Source organism: Indicator indicator, chromosome 16 (assembly GCF_027791375.1).
Source record: "Indicator indicator isolate 239-I01 chromosome 16, UM_Iind_1.1, whole genome shotgun sequence".
Classification (NCBI taxonomy): domain Eukaryota; kingdom Metazoa; phylum Chordata; class Aves; order Piciformes; family Indicatoridae; genus Indicator; species Indicator indicator.
In genome coordinates, this window is record NC_072025.1 from 1,228,690 (window position 1) to 1,251,188 (window position 22,499).

The following is a 22,499-nucleotide window of genomic DNA, read 5'->3' on the forward strand; positions in this document are numbered from 1 at the left end:
CTGCCCTCACCTGTGCCACCTGGCTGCTTTGTCACTTTGCACTGCCACCCTGTCACTCCCTCCCCGGGCACCTCCACGCACCATCTCCAGGCTGCTGGGCAGGACTATGGGGTGCTGCTGGTGGCAAGGGGATGTGGGACCAGTTTCACTGGGGGCAGCTGGTGGCAGGGGGATGTCCTCAAGGGAATGCCAGTTGTCCCAGGAGCACCACGTCGGGATGGGTGTCTCAGTGTGAGCTGCAGTCCCAAACGCTGGAGGAACCCAAGCACTGGCACCCATGGGGACTCACTGCCATCCAGGGGTGACACGAGTTTGGGGGTGACACCAGTTTGGGGGTGACACTTGCCTAGGAATGATGCCAGCCCAGGGCATAACAGCAGACCGGGGGTGATGTCAAACTGGAAGTGATCCCAGCCCAGGGATGACACTGGCTAAGGGTGATGCTAACTTAGGGGTGACACTAGCCCAGAGTCGATGTCAGCATGGGGTGTGACACAAGACCAAGACTGACACTGGCAGGAAATGATGCCAGCCCAGGCATCATCTGTCCACAGGCAGGATGGCCATCCTGGGACTGACACCAGACCAGGGCTAATATCGGCTGGGGGTGATGCCAGCTTGGGAGTGAGATTGTCCCAGAGGTGATACCAGGCCGGGCTGATGCAATCCAAGGCTGATGCCAGAACAAGGCTGACACCCACCAGGGCTGATGTCAGCCTGGGGATGACACTGTCCCAGATGTGACATTGGCCAGGGTTGACACAGGTCCAGGGTGACCCCAGCCTGGGGGTATGACCCTAGCTCAGGAGTGACACTGGCCAGGGGTGAATGCCATCCAGAGGTGACACTGGCCAGGGGTGATGCCAGCCACGGGTGGCACTGTCAGGGAGAGGGGACACCATCCCAGACAGGAGTCCTGCACCCAGCCACAATCACTGCCCCACACTCAGGGGCACCCTCCACCGTGATGTCACCTCTGTGATGCCAGGGCCCTGTGGTGGCAGACCTTCGTCCTCATATCCCATGGGGCTCCAGCTCTCCCCCTCCCCGGTTTTATAGACTGAATAAAAAGGACTTTTTGCAGCAGCCTCTTTGCGCCGCCGCCTCAGGGTCCCTGTCTTGGGTGGGGATGGATGAGGAGGGGTGGGGAGGGGCTGTTAATGATTGGTTTGAAGTAATAGAATTGATATAAAATTAAGTAAGCTGCATATAAAGGAACTGAAAATAGAACAGCTGAATGCAAAAAAATACCCCAAATGCCCAAAACATCAATGAGATGAATGAGCTGAAATAATCTGAAAATAAATGAAAAATTATTTGAATAAAAATAAAAAGAAAGTAAATAATTTGAAATAATCTGAACAGAAATAAATTGACAATAAATTGTCTGAGTACAAATAGCTTAAATCATAGAATCATAGAATCAGTCAGGGTTGGAAGGGACCACAGGGAGCATCCAGTTCCAACCGCCCTGCCATGGGCAGGGACACCTCACACTACATCAGGCTGGCCAGACCTCATCCAGCCTGGCCTTAAACACCTCCAGGGATGGGGCCTCAACCACCTCCCTGGACAACCCATTCCAGGCTCTCACCACTCTCATGGTGAAGAACATCTTTCTCACCTCCAGTCTTCATCTCCCCACTTCCAGCTTTGTTCCATCCCCCCCCAGTCCTGTCACTCCCTATTAGCCTCAAAAGTCCCTCCCCAGCTTTCTTGTAGCCCCCTTCAGATACTGGAAGGCCACAAGAAGGTCACTTCAGAGCCTTCTCTTCTCCAGACTGAACAGCCCCAACTCTTTCAGGCTGTCCTCATAAGAGAGGTGCTCCAGCCCTCTGCTCATCCTGGTGGCCCTTCTCTGGACACCTTCCAGCATGTTGTGCTGGTTTGAGGCCAGCCAGAACATCTCTTGCCCCGAAAGGGACAAAAGAATGACACACGCAAACGGATTGGAGAGTGATGGAAAAAGTTAAAATGGAAAAACGAATTGGTGAAGCTACAGAAAACTACAAACTACAAAGCATAGTGGAAAAGAACATCCTAAAGCATACAGAATCCCCTCACAGGATTCCCAAAAGCTTCCCAGTCCTCCCTTCCTCCCACCTGAGGGTCTACCCAACCCCTCAGGGCTCTTCCTTCCCCCCCTCCCACTGCTAGGCAAGTCTCAGGCTGGCCAGGTCTGAGATTGCCTCCCCCTCCATTCTCCTCCTGGCATTAGGCCTAGACAGGCCTAAGAGGCCTGAGATACTCCCCCGGCATTACCCGATAAGAGAGGACATCTCCCATGGGAGCAGAGGGAAGAAAGAGGAAGAGAATGACTCTGCAGATGGCCTTATAGGGCGCAGGATTTATGGGTAGAAATACGCCATTTCCTGTGTCCACCCCTCTGGGTGGGCACCCAGGACACCAGAGGTGTATCTCATGTAGCAGTGGCAGGGGGCATCCAGCCTAAACTGCCACACATGTCCATATCCCTCTTGTAATAGGGGCTCCAGAACTGGATGCAGTACTCCAGGTGTGGTCTCACCAGAGCTGAGCAGAGGAGGAGAATTCCCTTCCTTGACCTGCTGGCCACACTTCTCCTGATGCAGCCCAGGCTCTGGTTGGCTTTCTGGGCTGCAAGTGCACATTGACAGCTCCTGTTGAGCTTCTCATCCCCCAGCATCCCTAAGTCCCTCTCCTCAGGGCTGCTCTCCAGCCAGTCCCTGCCCAGCCTGTAGCTGTGCTTGGGATTGCCCTGACCCAGCTGCAGGACCTTGCACTTGGTCTTGTTGAACCTCATGAGGTTGTCCTGGGCTCAGCTCTCCAGCCTGTCCAGGTCCCTCTGGATGGATCCCTTCCCTCCAGTAAATAAGTAAAATTAAAGAAGATTAAATAAGGTTATGATCTGAACATAAATAAGATAAATGGAAGTAAGATTATTAAAAGTGAATAAAAATCATCGAAACAAATACAAATAAACTGAAATCACTTGAAATGATCCAAATAGAAATAAATTCACAATAAATGATGTAAACAGAAACTAAAGAAGAAATAATCTGCATTTTTAAAAGAATGAAACAATGCAAATGGGAAATAATCTGAAGAGAATAAAAAATTAATTATAATAATAAATAAATAAATAAATTATCTGAATAGAAACTAAATAACACAAATTTTAAGAAAATAACGAAAATAGGGAAATAATCTGAAGAGAAATAAATTAATAATAAATTATCTGAATAGAAGTGAAATAAAAGGAATCTAAATTTAAAAAGTACAAGAAATAAAATAAAATAATGAAAATGGGAAATAGTCTGAAGAGAAATAAATTGACAATAAATTACCTGAATAGAAACTGAACCAAAATAATCCAAATTAAAAGAAGAAATTAAAAGAAATAATGGAAAGAGTAAATATTCAGAATAGGAATAAATGGATAATAAATTATCTGAATAGAAATTAAATTAAAATAATCTGAATTAAACTAAAAAGAAAGAAAAGGAAATAATGAAAATAGGAAATTATCTAAAGAGAAATAAGTTTATAGTAATGGTCTGAATGGAAGCTAAAGAATCTAAATTAAAAAGAAAGAAAAGGAAATAATGAAAATAGGAAATAATCTGAAGAAATGGACAATAAATTATCTGAATAGAAAGAAATGGAAAATAAATTATCTGAAGAGAAACTAAATTAAAATAATCTGAGTAAAAATGAACAAAAAATAATGAAAATAAGAAATAATCTGTAAATTCATAACTATTTATCTGAATAGAAACTAAATAAAAAGAATCTGAATAAAACAACCTAGAAGAAAAAAAAAGAAAATATTGAAAATGGGAAATAATCTGAATAGAAACAAATTGACAATAAATTACCTAAATAGAAACTAAACAAAAATAATCTAAAGTAAAAAAAGAAATAGAATGAAATTAAAATAGGAAATAATTTGAATAGAAATAAATGGACAATAAACTATCTGAATAGAAACAAAACAAAAATCTGAATTAAAAGAATTAAAAGGAAATAATGAAAATGGGAAATAATCTGAAATATAATGAATAGGAATAAATTCAGAATAAATTATCTGATTAGAAACAAAGGTAAATAAATGAGGTCAATCATTGAAAGAATGGAACATAAATAAGAGGAAAATCATCTGAAAGCAACTAAATAATGAATAGTCTGAAGAGCAGTTATCTGAATTAAATTATTTGAATGGAAATAACCTGAAATAATCTGAATACAAAGAAACTGAAGTGACCTGAATTAAATACTCTGAATATAAAGAAACTGAAAGCAAATTATCTGAAGTAAGTAACCTGCATATAAAGAAAGTGAAGATAAGGTATCAGGATTAAACAACCTGAATACAAAGTGAAGTTATCAGAATTAAACAACCTGAGTAGAAAGAAATTGAAGATAAATTATCTGAATTAAGTAACCCGAACAGAGAGTATCTGCAATACAAATAATAGTACCTGAAATAACCTGGGTGGAATTATATTGACCAGAAATGATCTGACTGCAAAGAAATAAATAAGGTTAACAGGAATAATGTGAAAGCAATTTAAATAAATAACTTGAAAACTAATAAACTGAATATAAGTGATCTGAATGCAAACTATTTGAATCTAATAATCTAAACAAAAACGGAGTGAAATAATCTGAAGAGAAGTACTCTGAAACCAAATAAATTGGAGATAATCTGAATGCAAATTATTTAAACCTAAAAATCTGAACATAAATTATCTGAACCTAATAATCTGAACAGAAATTATCTGAAGTAATCTGAATTAAAATGAAATATTTTGAAACTAAATAAATTGAAGATAATCTGACTGTAAATTATTTGAACCTAATAATCTGAACAGAAATTATCTGAAGTAATCTGAAGAGAAGTAAAATGAAATATTTTGAAACTAAATAAATTTAAGATAATCTGAATGGAAAGAATCTGAAAGGAATTTGAGTATAAATCAGATAACTATAAATGATCTGAATGGAAAGAATCAGAAAGGAATCTGAGTATAAATCAGATAACTAAATTATTGGAATGGAAAGAATCAGAGAGGAATTTTAGTATAGATCAGACAACCATTAACAATCTGAATGGAAAGAATCTGAATGGAATTTGAGTATAAATCACATAACTATAAACAATCTGAATGGAAATAAGAAGAAAAGCGGATAATCTGAACAGAGATGGATAGGAAAGGAGCTGTGTGTACATCAACTGAACGTAGCTATCTGAATAGAAAGAGGGCCACGTCCCGTGCGGAGCTGCTGCAGACCCTGTCCGAAGCCTGCCCCAGTGCCTCCCAAGCCCAGCTCTCCCACTCTCATGGGTGCCAGGCTGCTCGCACTGCCCCGCCCAAGGGTGAGGGGCACCCAGGAGTTGTCCTCCATGCACGCCGTGGGCTGAGGGACACTCCAGATGCCAGAGGTCCAAGCGCCCAGCCGCAGGCTGCGGCAAGCAGCTGCAAGCTCAGGACTCCATCCTTTTATTTCTCTTTTTCACTCCTCTTTATGCAGCTCCGAGCGTGGGCACCACAGGATGGCAAATCCCCTGGCAGCACAGGCTCTACCCTGGCCTGCATGCAGCAGCCGACTGACTCGGCCCTCTGTTACAGACCAGTTACCAGCACCCAGCCCCAAACAGGACGAGTACTCAGAACTTTCACACCCAGCTGGGAAAAAAAAAAACAACAACCCTCACGTTTTACCCCAAAATCCAGCCTTGTAAGGAGCTGTGAGGGACGCCCAGAGCATCCCATCGCTGAGGGACCAGTGCTCAACCCCTGTCTATTGTGGTACTTATAGATATATATGGAAATAGAACCATAGAATCAGACAGGGTTGGAAGGGACCACAAGGCTCATCCAGTTCCAACCCCCCTACCACGGGCAGGGGCACCTCACACTAGATCACGCAGGCCAGAGCCTCATCCAGCCTGGACTTATAGAGATATTCTATATAGATATATATACAAAAGGGTCCTTATACATATATTTGCAAATATTCCTTTGAGATAGGTTTTCTTTTTATATATATATAAATTTATGTTTAAATATATATATATTTTATATATATAAAAATATGTATATATTTATATATTTAAATATCTACTTTTACATATTTAAATATGTTTTAAAATATATTATATAATATATATTATATATTATATATTTTATATATATTATATATATAAATATTTATTTATATATTATATTATATATATGCAAATTATATATGTATATATATAGATATGTATATGTCCACAAATTCATAATAAATATATTAAAAAAATATATTAAATATCATCTATATATATTCTTTGCATTGATATATATAAAATATATATATTCTTTCTTATATATTCAATATATATTCTATACAGTGATATGTATGAAATACATAAATATCCTTTTACATGTATATATTCTATCTATATTCTGTAAATTGATATATAATAAAGAAATATTCTTTTATATATATATTCTATACAGTGATATATATGAAATATATAAAGAAATAGTCTTTCCTATATATTCCATACATTCTTTGGATATTATATATATAATATATACAGTCTCTCTATATATAAAGAAATATTCTTTCCTATATGTTCTATATATATATTCTATATATAGATATATATATATATAGAATACATATATATATATTCTTTCCTATATATTCTCTATGCATTCTATACATAGATGATAGATGATAGATGATAGATAGATGATAGATAGATAGATGATAGATAGATAGATAGATAGATAGATAGATAGATAGATAGATAGATAGATAGATAGATAGATAAAGGACTACATTTTCTGTATGTATATTTTAGGTGCCGAGTCCTGCACCTGTGGAGCAGTAACACCCAGGCAGCAGTATAGATTAGGAGTCATCCTGCTAGAAAGCAGCTCCAAAGAGCTTGTCGTGCTGGTGGATGGCAAGTCCTCCATGGGACAGCAATGTGGCCTTGCAGCCAAGAAAGCCAATGGGATCCTTGGGTGCAGCAAGAAAAGTGTGGCCAGCAGGGCTAGGGAGGTTCTCCTCCCCCTCTGCTCTGGTGAGACCACTCCTGTGTGCACTTTTGGGCTCCCCAGTTTAAGACAGACAAGAGATCTGCTGGAGAGAGTCCAATGAAGAGCTATGAGGATGATTAAAGGGCTTGGAATATCTCTGCTATGGAGAAAGGCTGAGAGCCCTGGGGCTGTTTAGTCTGGAGAAGAGGTGAGAGGGGATCTCATCGACATCTATCAATATCTGAGGGGTGGGTGTCTGGACGAAGGGGCCAGGCTCTTGTCACTGGCACCCAGTAATAGGACAGGGAATAAAATAGAACACAGGAGGTTCCACTTCAACATGAGAAAAAAAACTTCTTTGGTATGAGGGTGACAGAGCCCCAGAGCAGGCTGTCCAGAGAGGTTGTGGAGTCTCCTTCTCTGGAGACTTTCAAAGCCAGCCTGGATGTGCTCCTGCATGACCTGCCCTGGGTGACCCTGCTCTGGCAGGGAGGGTTGGAGCTGATGATTTCTGGAGGTCCCTTCCAGCCCCTACCATTCTGTAGGAAGAAACAGAGGTAAAATATAGAACCATATACTCCTTAAGTATGGCAGATCCATTCCTTTCCTCCATTTCTCTATGCACAGAAATCCACTCTCCAGAAAAACACATCTAAACATACACATACATTTCACATACCAAAGCATAAAAAGAGATATAGGCAATACAGGCAGAAAGGAATCCGGGTCTTCTTTAAATGTATAGTCTTTAAAATAGATTTTCTTTATATATAAATACTATATATAGATATATATAATGGGAATGTATAGATCCAAAGACACATACATACCTCCATCTATGTATGTGTCTAAACCAAACCTGCTGTGCCTGCTGGGAGGGAAACCAGGATGAGGATGGACCCTTCCACCCTTCCACCCACTCTCAGGGACCTCGTTGCCCAGGGCTTGCCTTTTTTAAGCGCAATTCCTGGGCTTTTGGGTAAAGATGTTCTCAGATCAGGCTGCCAAGGGATGTGGTTGAGGCCCCATCCCTGGTGACATTCAAGATCATACTGGCTGTGGCCCTGGGCAGCCTGGTCTAGTTGGAGGTGTTCCTGCTGAGTGCAGGGTGGTTAGACAAGATGACCTTCAGGGGTCCCTTCCAACACAGTGCACGCTGGGAATCTGTACAATGTCAGTGTGGGCACTGGGGATGCTCCTGCTCTTCCCAGCTCTGGAGGCTTTGGGCTGGTTTCCCACTTTGGTAGCCCCTCACCCTCACAGTGCATCCCAGGGTGGTTTCCACAGCCCTCTTTTTCCACCTGGGGATGGTCAAATCTCATTTTCCCCTATGGATGGCAGATGATTGACTTTGCTCCATTCCCAGGATGCAGCCCCAAAGCGCGTGCCCAATCCCCTGCCCCTCCTCTCCCTGTGGCTTCTCCCCTCCCTCCCCCCCCCCCAAAACACATGGTGAAGGAAAAAAAATGTAAAAAGAAAATTATAAATTTAAAAAAGGGAAGGGAAAGGAAGGGAAGGGAAGGGAAGGGAAGGGAAGGGAAGGGAAGGGAAGGGAAGGGAAGGGAAGGGAAGGGAAGGGAAGGGAAGGGAAGGGAAGGGAAGGGAAGGGAAGGGAAGGGAAGGGAAGGGAAGGGAAGGGAAGGGAAGGGGAAAGGGAAGGGGAAAGGGAAGGGGAAAGGGAAGGGGAAAGGGAAGGGGAAAGGGAAGGGAAAGGGAAAGGGAAAGGGAAAGGGAAGGGAAGGGAAGGGGAAAGGGAAGGGAAGGGGAAAGGGATAAAATATAAAAGAAACAATCCCCAAACCTCACACAAATAAAACCCTCAGGAATTTCCATTTGGGGGGAATTTTCCCCCTATTCGGCAGTGTTTTGGGAAAGAAGGAGCCTCAAGCTGTGCTTCCCAAGCCTGTTGGAAAGGACGGATCCATCTTTATTAATCCCATCAAGTGCCTTGGGGGCTCCCGAATTTTGCCTTTCCAAAGGTTTTTCCACAGCTGGAGCTTATCTGAGCACCACTCAGGGTGACGATGATGATGGTATGGGAGGGATTAAGAGGTGAGTCGTTAGGTAGCGTGGTTAATTAGGGCCTATCCCAGCGGTGAAATCTTCTTAATTACACCTCCAGGGGGTTTCTTGTAGGAAGTAAACTCAATGACTAGAGCAAAGGTGACAAAGGCAAGTGCTGGAGGACAGTGACACCAGGCAGGGGGGTGACACTGGTGGGATGGCTCAGCCCATCGCTTGCTTCCCTCCTCCCCAGCCAAAACAAAAAGAAGAACCAAAAAGTAAAAACCAAAACAATTTTAAACAGGAATGGAAAGGGGGGGGAAAATAATAAAGGTTCTGTCTAGGGACAAATATTTAACAAAAATAATAATATAAATATATCTATTTACAACAGACTCCAGTCACCAGCATATAAACAAATATAGCTTCAAGTAGTCCTTGATAATTATTATTATTATTATTATTATTATTATTATTATTTAATACTGATGGGCTCAAAAAAAAAAAAAGAAAAAAAGGGGAAAAAAAAGGGAAGGCAGTTAGGTCATGTTAAAAAAAGTGGAGTGGGGGGAAGGTGATTTTTTTGGCAGATTTTTGATGCTGTTCCATGCGCTTGGCGTCGGCGGGGGCCAGGTGGTTAAAGCGCTGAGGGCCAGAGCCTAGCTGGTGGCCGTGATCCCACACGACGTTCCCAGATGCTCCAAGGGGAAGGCTGCAGGAGCTGGCTGGTACCCTTCCACCCCCAGCCCGAGGGACTCAGTCCCATCTTCCCCCAATCCCCTCTCAAACCATTAAGGCCACCATCAAAACTGTCCCCCCCCAGCCTTTCGCAGTTGTGAATTCCCCCTCCTGGCGCCATCGGGTGCTGCCGGCGCTGCCCGGCTCCCAGCACCTCACACCATGAACTCATTGCTCCCCAGGAGGACGAGGGGCTGGGTGGTGGTGCAGTCGGCCTCGGGGTTCCTCTTGTGGGGTCCACCCCCTGTACCCCCATCTGGGGGCTCTTTGGTTTTGGGGGGGGAAGTTTTGATGCTCTTCAGTTTCTGTTTGCCCTTCTCCGGGTTGAAGGTCCCGCGGGTGGTGAACTGAGGCCGGTCCTCAGGGTACCGCAGAGGTCCTGTGAAGCCCTCGGGGCTCGCGCGGCTTTCGGGGGGTTCGCTGGAGCCCCCCGCTCGGTAGAAAGGGGACTTGGAGTACATCTGGAAGCGCTTCCGAGGCAGGTGGGGCAAGCAGGAGGTGGACGACTGGGAGGAGGTGGAAGAGGAGATGGAGGCATCAGCTGGGTCCGCTGGGTCGGGCCGCAGCCTGGGGTGCCTTCGCAGGCGGCTGGGCCCCTCCGCCTTGGCGGGGCGCAGGGAGGAAAGTGCTACGCTTCTCTCTGCATTGGGGGAAGGACCATCAGAGGATTAACACCCTGCAACTACCTAGCATCAAGTCAAAGAGTCACAGTTTTGGTTGGAGAAGACCTTTAAGTAACCAAGTCCAAACATTACCTCAGCAATGCCCAATCCACCACCCCAGCCAGAATCCTGCTGCTCTCCTGGGCACATGGGGCATGAAGCCAGGATGACATTGCTGGGTGGGGCTTCACCCAGGATGATGTGGCAGTGCTGGAGGAGTGCCCACCTCCTCACCAAACGCTGGGTGCTACCACCCACCTCCCACACCTTTTAACCCTTATTTCTTCTCCTTACATTCAGTTCAGTTAGTGGCTTTGAAGTTCCTGCGGGCAGGAAATCCCCAATAAAGCCCCTGCAGGCTACCCTGCAAGCTGCTCTGGTTGAAGATGTCCCTGCTGACTGCAGGGAGGCTGGACTAGGCAACCTCTGGAGGTCCAGCCCAATCCATTCCATGGTAGACCCAAGAGGAGCTGGATTTACCTGAGCGATCCGACATGGCTCCTTCGGAGTCGAAGTTCAGATTCTCAGAGCTGTCAGCAGTGCCGATGGAGGCTTCGGACTCAAGGGTTTCGTCGTCAGAGGCGCGGGGCTCCAGCGTCAGCATCTCAAACGTCAGCTCCTCCCTGCCAAAACCAATCCAGGCCCATTGATCCAACAGGACCAAAGTGGTGGGCAGGAGAAGGGATGCCCAACCCAATCCCATCAACCCAACAGGACCAAAGTGGTGGGTAGGAGAAGGGGTGTCCAACCCAATCCTGTTGACCCAACGGGACCAAAGTGGTGGGCAGAAGAAGGGATTGCACACACCCCAAAGTCTCCTGGAGGAATGGGTTCCTCCAGGTCCCCTTACAAGAAGCACATCAACTGTGTGACCTCAAGTAACACCTATAGATAGTCCAGAGCAGGGGGCTGTGGCTTCAGCCCTTGGTCAGACTCACTTTTCCTTCTGCAGGCTTTCGATCTGCTCAGTCAGCACCTTCTCCTCCTGCTGCATGGCCACTTGCTGCTGCTCCGTCACCTCCATCTCCACGGCGTCCTCGCTGCTCATGGTCTCCTCGGGGACATCCGTCACTGAGGGCAGGCGCACGGCCATGGGAGAGGTGGGGCTGGGGTAAGCGCCGCGCCGCACACGTCCTTTGCCCTGGGGAGAGACAACGGCGTCACCACTGCCAGCCAAAGCGAGTCTGCAGCCATCTCAGGTGCCAACCACACTGCTCTCCCCCAAGGAGTGAAGAGGACGGCCCTGGCCATCAGCCCTCAGTGCACCACCGGTGGTCGCACCCAGGACGCTCCAAAACCTCACCCCAGGCTGGAAGAGGTACCAGGACTCAACACGTTCGAGGGGGTGAGGATGGAGGGGTTGAGGATGGAGACGGTGAGGATTACGCCGATGGAACAGCTACCAGCTGATGGACCAAATGCAAGTTGGACTTCCAAGCAAGCCCAGCTGGCAGCAGGAGTTTCTGCAAAGCCCATAGCTGTTGTGATGGGAAGCCTGACCTGTCAAGGGGCTGTGTTGACCCTTGCGGGGCAACATCAGTAGGGCTTTGATTTCAGGGCTCCTACTTTATTGTCAGATACACACCTGATCTAGTGGGAGGTGTCCCTGCCCATGGCAGTGGGGTTGGAACTGGGTGGATCCTTGAGGTCCCTTCCACCCCTGACAATTCTATAGATTCTGTGGTGTCTCACATCCTTCCCTCACACACCTCAGAACTTCCTGAGCATCACAAGGGTCTTCCCTGACTCCTTTGGCAAATGATAACTCAGACCTAACCACATTAACCATGCTCTGATTTCAATCACAGGAGATCCAAGACCACCGCCAAAGGTCTACTTGTAACACAATAAATGTTGATTACAAAGAGATTGACTGCAGCTCTGAAGAACCATCTGGTTTTAACATCAAAACTGAAAACAAAACAGGGCTCAGACTGGAATGGAAACTGTGGAGGAAGACTTTTAATCTTCTGAGGACCAGCTCTACAGATCTGGTCCATGGAGTGGAAAATAAGATGGATTTGGGATTATGAGGGGCACTTTTTCTCTTAATCCTTATCATCACTAGACACAGGTCATCATCTAAATTCAAGAACCTGAACCCATCAGGACTTAGGAGATGTCAACCAGCCTGAGTTGTGTCCATCACCCAGGATTTGGGGCATTGGACTAGATGATCTTTCAAGGTCCCTTCCAACCCCTAACATTCTTTCTGTGATTCTGTGCTAAATCTCCATCTCTTTGTGCCCGAAGAGCTTGTTCTCCCTGTAGGACAATTTAAACCCTGCAGTAGAGACATCCCTGAGTCTTCCTGATAACCTATGTGCCCAGAGCAGGTTTGCAGGGTAAAAGACCCTCCCTTTTTACCTTTAAAACTCAAATTTGCCCCTTTCATCTTTCAATGTCACATCTCAGAGGCCTCTTTTGGGCAGCAAAGCTGCTTCCACACCCTGGTGTTCTTCTGACGCCACCTCCTCACGTGGGCTCCTGAGCTGAAGCACAGCTACCTGAATCCTATTAGCCAAAAGCCCTCAGCTCCCAGAGATCCCACCAGCTCGTGGACTTAAGCCCCTGTGAAGTGTTTTGCTTGCAAAACCGCATCCGGGGAGCAGAGCTCAAATTCTGCTCTTCTCAACCTCCTGACCCTCACAGGTGTTGAAGGACAAGGAGAAGCAGCACGGGAAGGGAAGGGAAACAGCCCCAAGCAGCATCTCCAGCTGCTTTCCTTGCCCATTGTGGTCTCACCACAGGAGCTCAAACACAATCCAGGATGGAGCTGGGGAATACAGGAGTTGTTGAAGCCCTCCAAGTTCAAACCTGGGTGTCCTGTTGGACGTGGAGGTGCTCCTCCTCCAAGAAGGTGGAGGAGACCCTTGGATGCCTCATGATCTCTGAGGCATCTGAGCTGGGGGTTTCATCCTACATCTCAAAGATACAGCAGTGCTGCTGAAGCAAACCAATGATGAAACGCTCCAGAGTGAGCAGAAGTTGGAGTGGGAAGAGACAGGATGAGGCAAGCAAAGCAAAGCAGAGGAAGGCACTGGATGGAGAAAGAAAAAAAAGGAGGAAAGAAGGGTGGGGAAAAGGGGGTGGAGAGTGGCCTGCAGAGGAGCTGCCTGCAGGGATGGCCGAGCATTGGCCACCCCTCACTCTTGCTGCCCGGGGGGGACCACCTGCAGGAGAAAGGGTGGCCCTGGGGGAGCAGCAGCTGCTGTGGGGAGGGGGCTGTCAGGGGGAGGGACGATGGGCAGCGGGACGGGGCTGGAATGAGTGGCGGTGACACACACAACGGAGACGCGGCGGCGGCGGCGGTGGCGGTGTGCTGGGGTCATACATACCGGGATTGAGCTGCGGGTTATGCTCATAAATCTAACTGCAATTAGTACAGGCTTCTGGATTAGAGAGGAGATGAAAAGGAAAGCAGAAGGTTAGAGTGCACATGCTGCCACCCTCCACAAAGACCCCATTTTGTTCGGGGGTTTTTGGGGTAGCTTTCATTTTAGTTTTTGTTAATCAGGATGAACGAAGCAGCTCTGCAGCATCAGCCCCACAACCTCAGGCATGTCCTGCTTGGATTTCATCCCCCCCAGAAAAAAGGCAGGAGGGAAGCGTCCTTGAGGAGCACAGCAGGTGGGTCCAAGCATAAGGGCTGCTTGGCTCCTCAGCTTGAGGCTGGGGTGACCTCACCGCGTCGTGACCCACAGCCCAACAAGCCAAGCACAGCGTGCAGCCCGCTGGCCCCCCAGCAAGCATGGAAGCTCAATGAGATGGGTTTGAGGCTCCCAAAGAGGAAGTCAGGGAGCAGGGAGAGCCTTTGTGGAGCTCATTTTGGGTTCAGCTAATGTGACTGAGCACAAAAAAGGATGGTCTGGGTCTCCTGTGGGGCAACATCAAGCCAGCCATTGAAAAGGTTGACTCAAGCCAGGACCAAACAAGCTCAGATGAAGGTGGAACCGTTGATCAGGAGCATCTGAGCTGGAGTGACCACATTTCTACAGACCATTCCCACCTCCTGGTGCTTTGGTGTGACTCCCAGGAGCCACCACGGGGCTGAGGGGCCCTGCCCTGAAGGAGAGGGTGCAGGAGGTTGCGAGGGGCGGGGGAGGCTGGGATAAGCAGAGGAAGATAAAGGAGGGGTGTTTCAGGGGCAAGGAGAGGAGAGGAGGAGACAGCGAGGGGGCTGGCAGCTCACCATGGATCGGCGGATCAAGGAGAGGCGACTCCTGGCTTTGTTCTCTGCAAACTCCAGGCTGCTGATGTCCTTCAGACGAGCCTTGTACTTGTTCATCTGCTCGATGACGATCAGCTCTACACAGCTAAGGGGGCAGAAAAACCCAAAAGGGGGCAGAATGGGAGGAGGAAATTATGTGATCAGAGCTTTCTCTCTTATTGCTTGAAGATCTGCCCTGGTGGAAAGGCAGGGAGGGAGAGAGCTTCTGCTAGAATCAGCAGGGGAGTGGAAATCCTCATTAAAAACACGATAATGGACTATGTATGGATGGAGTGAGGAACTTGGATTAGAGAAATTCAAGACCCACCACAGAAATTTCCCCTCTTGGAAGAGGGACAAAGGAAACAGAAGCCTGGGGAAAGCAGGTAATGAGAGGAAATGGCCTGAAATTGTGCCAGGAGAGGGTTAGGTTGGAAAGGAGGAAAAATTTCTTTGCTGCAAGAGTGGTCAGGGATTGGAAGAGGCTGCCCAGGGAGGTGGTGGAGTCCCCATCCCTGGAGGTGTTCCAAAAACCTGTGGCCATGGCACCTGGGGCCATGGTTTGATGGCTATGGTGGTGTTGGGTTGATGGTTGGACTGAGTGATCATAGAGGTCTTCTCTAACCCAAACAGGTCTCTGATCCTATACTTGCTTGCATGCAGTGTGTCAGCTGGGCTGTTTAATGCTGTGTTTGGCAGGGGGAGGGCGAAATCACCTTTCCATGTCATAAAAGCATGGGCTGCAGCTGAAGTCTAAGGGAGAAGCTACAGAGAAATCCTGTTGCTTCTTCCAGTTGGGTCTCCAAGCATATTCTGGTCTTAAACAAAACCCTCCTCTTTCAGAAGCCCAGCCCTCAACTGGTTGCTTTCCATTACTATAGAGTCATGGAATCATTGTGCTCAGACAAGACCTTTAAGCTCATCCAGTCCAACCATTCTGCCATGCCTGGTGCTAAACCACATCCCTCAGCACCACATCTCTGCCTCTTTGAAACACCTGCAGGGATGGGGATTCAACCACTCCCTGGGCAGCCTGTGCCAGTATGTGTTATTTTTTTGTTTGTTATCATTGTCTCCAGGATCTACTTTTAGATTTTAGATTTAGGGAGTGGATTGAAGCCTGAGGAGGCCAGATTGAGACTGGAGACTAGGAAGGAATTCTTGCCAGTGAGGGTGGGGAGACACTGGAACAGGTTGCCCAGGGAGGTCGTGGATGCCCCCTGCCTGGAGGTGTTCAAGACCAGGTTGGATGAGGCCTTGAGCAAGCTGGGCTGGTGGGAGGTGTCCCTGCTCATGGCAGAGGAGGGTTGGAGTAGATGGCCTCTGAGGTCCCTTCCAATCTGAGCCATTCTATGTTTCAACACTCTCCTGGGGATTGAGAGAACATGAAATATCTTCATGAAGATGAATTTAATGTGTGTTCAGCATTGCCCTGCTAAAGCTCTCTGTTCTTGAGCCATCTGACTGTACTGAGGGTCATTTAGATGTGAGTGGTGACATCATAATGGTTATGGCTCTGGATCATCCAACACCAGGTCATGGTTATCACAGGATCACAGGCTCACAGGATGTTAAGGGTTGGAAGGGAATTCCGAGGGTCATTAAGTCCAAGCCCCTTGCCAGAGCAGGAGCATAGAATCCAGCACAGGTCACACAGGAACACATCCAGACAGGGCTGCAAAGGCTCCAGAGAAGGAGACTCCACAACCTCTCTGGGCAGCCTGCTCCAGGGCTCTGGGACCCTCACAGTGAAGAAGTTCCTCCTCATATTGAGGTGGAACCTCCTGTGCTGTAGTTTCTATCCACTGCTCCTTGTCCTATCCCAGGGTGCCACTGAGCAGAGGCTGTCCCCTCCCTCTTCACCCCCAGCCTTCAGCTATTGATAGACATTGATCAGATTCCCTCTCAGCCTTCTCCTCTCCAGACTAAACAGCCCCAGGGCTCTCAGCCTCTCCTCCCCAGGCACTGCTCCAGTCCCTTCAGCATCCTGGTAGCCCTCCCTTGCACTCTCTCCAGAAGATCCCTGTCCCTCCTGAACTGGGGAGCTCAGAACTGGATGCAATATTCCAGGGGAGGTCTCACCAGGGCAGAGTAGAGGGAGAGGAGAACCTCCCTGGCCCTGCTGGACACACTCCTCTGAATGCAGCCCAGGACCCCCTTGGCCTTCTTGGCCTCCAGGGCACATTGCTGTCCCATACAGAACTTGCTGCCCACCAGCACTCCCAGGTCCTTCTCCACAGGGCTGCTCTCCAGCAGATCCCCTCCCAGCCTATTCTGCTGCAGTTGATTCTTCCCAGGTGCAGGGCTCTGCACTCATCCTTGTTGAACCTCCTTGGGTTCCTCTCTGCCCAGCTCTCAGCTGGTCCAGCTCTTTGAATGGCCTCACAGCCTTCCGGTGTCTCAGCCAAGCCTCCCAGTTTGGTATCAGCAGCAAACTTGCTGAGCAGACTCTGTCTGTCTGTCTGTCTGTCCCCTCATCAATGTCAATGGTGAAGATGTTCAACAGGACTAGACCCAGCACTGATCCCTGGGGCACTCCACTGCTCACAGCTCTCCATCTGGACTTGGCACCATTGATCCCCACTCTTGGCACTCTATTGTGTAGCCAGTTCCTAATCCATCTCACTCTCTGTTCCCCTAGCCCACACCTCCTGAGCTTGCTCACAAGGATGTTATGGAAGACAGTGTCAAAAGCCTTGCTCAGGTCAAGGTAGACTACAACCCCCTGGTCTGCCTGCATCTCCCCATTCAGTTAGGGCATCATAGAAGGCTACTGGATTAGTAAAGCATCACCTCCCCTTGATTATGGCTCTGGAAGATACAGCACCGCTTAATGGACATGGCTCTGGAGGATCCAGCACCAGGCAACGATTATGGGTCTGGATGCTTCAGGAGCAGGCAATGGTTATGTCTGTGGGTGCTCCAGCACCAGACAATGGTTATGTCTGTGGGTGTTGCAGCAGCAGCAGGCAATGGTTATGCCTGTGGGTGCTCCAGCACCAGACAATAGTTATGTCTGTGGGTGTTGCAGCAGCAGGCTCTTACGTGGTGGTTTTGCTGATGTCCTGGACGCTCTGCAGTGGGTCTGTCGTGTCAGGGCAGCGCAGGATGCAGGGGGCAAAGACGATGGCCAAGGCATTGGCTGACATCCGATTGGTCTCCTCTTGGAGGGCAATCCTAAAGAAACAGAGGGATGGAGAGAGAACTCAAGGTGAAGGCACCTCCACCTCTTCTGCATTTGCCATCTTGCTCTGCTAGCAAGCACACTGCTCTGCCTGATGGAGAAAGCCAAACATCTCAGATGTTCCAAGGCACACAAACAGTTGGTGGTTTTTCACCCCAAATCACTCTCCCTGCAGTGGTGAGGGGCACCACAGACCTGCAGGCACCATGAGTACCCTGAGCACTGTGGAGCTTGCCCATCAACACAAGCATCATTTGGAGAAAACAGCTCTGGGGCCACCTCCTGGGAGATACAACGGAGAAAGCCAAACCTGAAGATCATAGAATCATAGAATTGTCAGGGCTGGAAGGGACCTCAAGGCTCAGCCAGCTCCAACCCCCCTGCCATGGGCAGGGACACCTCACACCACAGCAGGTTGCTCACAGCCACATCCAGCCTGGCTGCAAAAACCTCCAGGGCTGAGGCTTCCACCACCTCCCTGGGCAACCTCTGCCAGTCTCTCACCACCCTCATGGGGAAGAATTTCTTCCTAACATCCAATCTGAATCTCTCCACTTCTAGTTTTGCTCCATCCCCCCCAGTCCTATCACTCCCTGAAACCCTAAAAAGTCTCTCCCCAGCTTTCTTGTAGCCCCCTTCAGATACTGGAAGGCCACAAGAAGGTCTCCTTGGAGCCTTCTCCTCTCCAGACTGAACAACTCCAATTCTTTTGGTCTGTCCTCATAGCAGAGCAGCTCCAGCCCTCTGCTCACCCTCCTGGCCCTTCTCTGGACACCTTCCAGCACATCCAGATCCCTCTCTTGTAATAGGTTCCTCAGGGGTTCCTAGGCAGGTAAACAATTGGTGTTTTCCACTCCAAAAAACCTGGCCCTACAGTGGTGAGAGGCACCATGGACCTACAAGCACTGTGAGCACCACGGAGGTTGCTCATCAACACAAGCACAATCTGGAGAAACACCTCTGGGGCCACCTCCTTGGAGATAGGATGGACCTGAAAGCTCTTCCCTTTCCCTTCTGCCCTCCTGCTGTTGTCTCAGCTGTTTTGCTATGAAGGATACCTGAACACCCAGCCCTTGCCCACTGTGCAAGGCTGCCCTGGCCCCACATACCTCACCAGGTGGAAGATGAGACGCTCCAGGGTGCTGAGGTGGGTGCGGGAGAGCTGATCGATGACAGAATAGACTCCCCTCACTGTCTCCTTCCTCTCCTGCAGGCCTGTGGACAGAGCATCAGCATTTAGGGCTGGCATCTACTTCCTCATCTGTTGCAGGTTAAGGACTGATTCTCCTACCACAGAGATAATCCCCCCAGAGGAGCAGAGAGTTCCAGCTGGTGGAACAGTTGGTGCATCAGAACAGGTTGGGAGGGGATCTGCTGGAGAGCAGCCCCAAGGAGAAGGACCTGGGAGTGCTGGGGGACAAGAAGTTCTGCATGGGACAGCAATGTGCCCTGGGGGCCAAGAAGGCCAAGGGGGTCCTGGGCTGCATTGACTAGTGTGGCCAGCAGGGCCAGGGAGGTTCTCCTCCCCCTCCACTCTGCCCTGGTGAGACCTCACCTGGAATATTGTGTCCAGTTCTGGGCTCCCCAGTTCAGGAGGGACAGGGATCTGCTGGACAGAGTGCAAAGGAGGGCTCCAAGGCTGCTGAAGGGCCTGGAGCAGTGCCTGGGGAGGAGAGGCTGAGAGCCCTGGGGGTGTGCAGTCTGGAGAGGAGAAGACTGAGAGGGAATCTGATCAAGGTCTATCAATATCTGAGGGCTGGGGGTCAGGAAGGAAGGGACAGGGACAGCCTCTGCTCACTGAGCCCTAGGATAGGACAAGAGACAATGGATGGAAACTACAGCATAAGAGATTCCACCTCAACATGAGGAAGAACTTCTTTACTGTGAGTGCCACAAAGCACTAGAGCAGGCTTCCCAGAGAGGTTGTGGAGTCTCCTTCTCTGGAGACTTTCAAGCCCCATCTGGATGTGTTCCTGTGTGACCTGTGCTGGATTCTATGTTTCTGCTCTGGCAGGGGGCTTGGACAATGCAGAGGTCATCACTGCTGTTCCCTCTGCCCAGGGATGGGATCGTGGAGGAGCTTCTCACCCATCGCCCGCAGAAACTCCTCGTAGAGCTCGAAGGTCATGAGGGGGTTGGGCAGATCTCGGAGCCACTGCTTGAAGACGCTGGCGATGACGTGGATGTTGTAGTCATCTAAATTCACATTGTCAATGTCTGGGGTAGGCAAAGGGGGAGGCAAAGTGAAAAAAAGGGATACAATGATCACTATGAAGCTGGGGATTGGATATGACACTCTTCAAAGTTTCTTTCCAACCGAAACCAGTCTACTATTCCTAGAATGGTTTAGATTGGAAGGGACCTTAAAGATCATCCAGTTCCAACCTCCCTTGCCATGGGCAGGGACACCTTCCACTAGATCAGGTTGCTCACCAAACCTGTCCTTGAACACCTCCAGGATACATGAGGCCTTCAGCAATCTGATCTAGTGGAAGGTGTCCCTGCCCATGGGACACTTCTCTATGAGAGGAAATGTCCCTGTGCCACCACAAAACCACACCGTGTTTAATGACAAGAAATCCAGGAGCTGATCTCAGCTCCATGTGTCAAAATTAGAGAGAAATGCATCTTCCAGGGCAGGCAGTCCTGAAATGTCTCCTCCTGCTGACATAAAGTGTAAGTAAGGCAGTGCTCCCCCTCAGCTGGAGTGACTTTTTTTCATGTATTGTCCCCAAAAAACCCCACAACTCAGTGACTTAAGTTTGGGTTGGAGATAATGGGCCCAAAGAGTTAATGGGCATGGAGTTAACTCCAGTTGGTGTCTGGTCACCAGTGCTGCTCCCCAGAGCTCAGTGCTGGGGCCAGTTCTGTTTAACATCTTTATTAATGGTCTGGAGGAGGGGGTTAAGGGTACCCTCAGAATGTTTGCAGACAACACCAAGTTGGGAGGCAGTGGTGATCTGCTGGAGGGCAGAAAGGCTCTGCAGAGGGACCTGGACAGGCTGGATCCATGGGAAGAGGCCTACGGGATGAGATTCAGTCAAGTGTTAAGTGCTGCACTTGGGTCACAATGACCCCATGAAGGTTACAGGCTCGGGGCAGAGTGGTTGGAGAGCTCCTCGGTGGAGAAGGACCTGGGGGTGTTGATTGATGGCTGCCTGACAATGAGCCAGCAGGTGGCCAAGAAGGCCAAGGGCATCCTGGCTTAGATCAGGAACAGTGTGGCCAGCAGGTCAAAGCATGTGATTGTCCCCCTCTACTTGGCACTGGTGAGGCCACACCTTGAGTCCTGGGTTCAGTTTTGGGGCCCTCACTCCAAGAAGGACATTGAGGGAAGAGCAACAATGCTGGGTAAGGGTCTGGAGAACAGGGCTGGGGAGGGGCAGCTGAGGGAACTGGGGGCGTTTGGTGTGGATAAGAGGAGGCTGAGGGGAGACCTCATTGCTCTCTACAGCTCCCTGAGAGGAGGTTGGAGTGAGGTGGGGGTTGGGCTCTTCTCACACACAAGTGACAGAACAAGAGGAAATGGCCTCCAGCTGTGCCAGGGGAGGTTCAGGTTGAACATTAGGAACAATTTCTTCCCAGCAAGGCTTCTCAGGCACCAGAACAGGACGACCAGGGAGGTGGTGGAGTCCTCATCCCTGGAGGTGTTTAACAGCCACATGGATGTGGGGCTAAGGGATGCAGTGCTGAGGGATGCAGTGCTGAAGGATGTGGCGCTGAGGGATGTGATGCTGAGGGATGCAGTGCTGAGGGAAGGGATGCGGAGGGATGCGGTGCTGAGGGATGCAGTGCTGAGGGATGTGGTGCTGAGGGATGGGATGCGGAGGGATGTGGTGCTGAGGGATGCGGTGCTGAGGGATGCAGTGCTGAGGGATGCGGTGCTGAGGGATGTGATGCTGAGGGATGCAGTGCTGAGGGATGCAGTGCTGAGGGATGCGGTGCTGAGGGATGCGGTGCTGAGGGATGCAGTGCTGAGGGATGCAGTGCTGAGAGATGGGATGCTGAGGGATGTGATGCTGAGGGATGCGGTGCTGAGGGATGTGGTGCTGAGGGATGCAGAGCTGAGGGATGCGGTGTTGAGGGATGCGGTGCTGAGGGATGCGGTGCTGAGGGATGTGGTGCTGAGGGATGTGGTGCTGAGGGATGCAGAGCTGAGGGATGCGGTGCTGAGGGATGCGGTGCTGAGGGATGCAGTGCTGAGGGATGTGGTGCTGAGAGATGGGATGCTGAGGGATGCGGTGCTGAGGGATGGGATGTTGAGGGATATGGTGCTCAGGGGTGGGATGCTGAGGGATGCAGTGCTGAGGGATGTGGCGCTGAGGGATGCGGTGCTGAGGGATGCAGTGCTGAGGGATGCGGTGCTGAGGGATGGGATGCTGAGGGATGGGATGCTGAGGGATGCGGTGCTGAGGGATGCGGTGCTGAGGGATGCGGTGCTGAGGGATGGGATGCTGAGGGATGCGGTGCTGAGGGATGTGGCGCTGAGGGATGCGGTGCTGAGGGATGTGGTGCTGAGGGATGCGGTGCTGAGGGATGCGGTGCTGAGGGATGCGGTGCTGAGGGATGCGGTGCTGAGGGATGCAGAGCTGAGGGATGCAGAGCTGAGGGATGCGGTGCTGAGGGATGCGGTGCTGAGGGATGCGGTGCTGAGGGATGTGATGCTGAGGGATGCGGTGCTG

The 22,499-nt window shown here is 49.2% G+C and overlaps 1 protein-coding gene across 1 annotated transcript in view; it reads right to left on the reverse strand.

Moving 5' to 3' along the window:
- Window positions 1–9,912: 9,912 nt before the first annotated feature.
- Window positions 9,913–22,499, reverse strand: part of MYO9A (myosin IXA) — a 189,488-nt gene continuing 176,901 nt past the window's right edge. The window contains exons 37-44 of the mRNA XM_054388264.1: window positions 19,906–20,034; window positions 18,927–19,032; window positions 17,679–17,810; window positions 14,616–14,739; window positions 13,762–13,815; window positions 11,362–11,564; window positions 10,904–11,046; window positions 9,913–10,401 (exon numbers count right to left, since the gene is read on the reverse strand). Of these exons, the coding sequence (XP_054244239.1) occupies window positions 9,917–10,401; window positions 10,904–11,046; window positions 11,362–11,564; window positions 13,762–13,815; window positions 14,616–14,739; window positions 17,679–17,810; window positions 18,927–19,032; window positions 19,906–20,034 (1,376 nt within the window). The 3' untranslated portion in view covers window positions 9,913–9,916. The remainder of the gene's footprint in view (window positions 10,402–10,903; window positions 11,047–11,361; window positions 11,565–13,761; window positions 13,816–14,615; window positions 14,740–17,678; window positions 17,811–18,926; window positions 19,033–19,905; window positions 20,035–22,499) is intronic.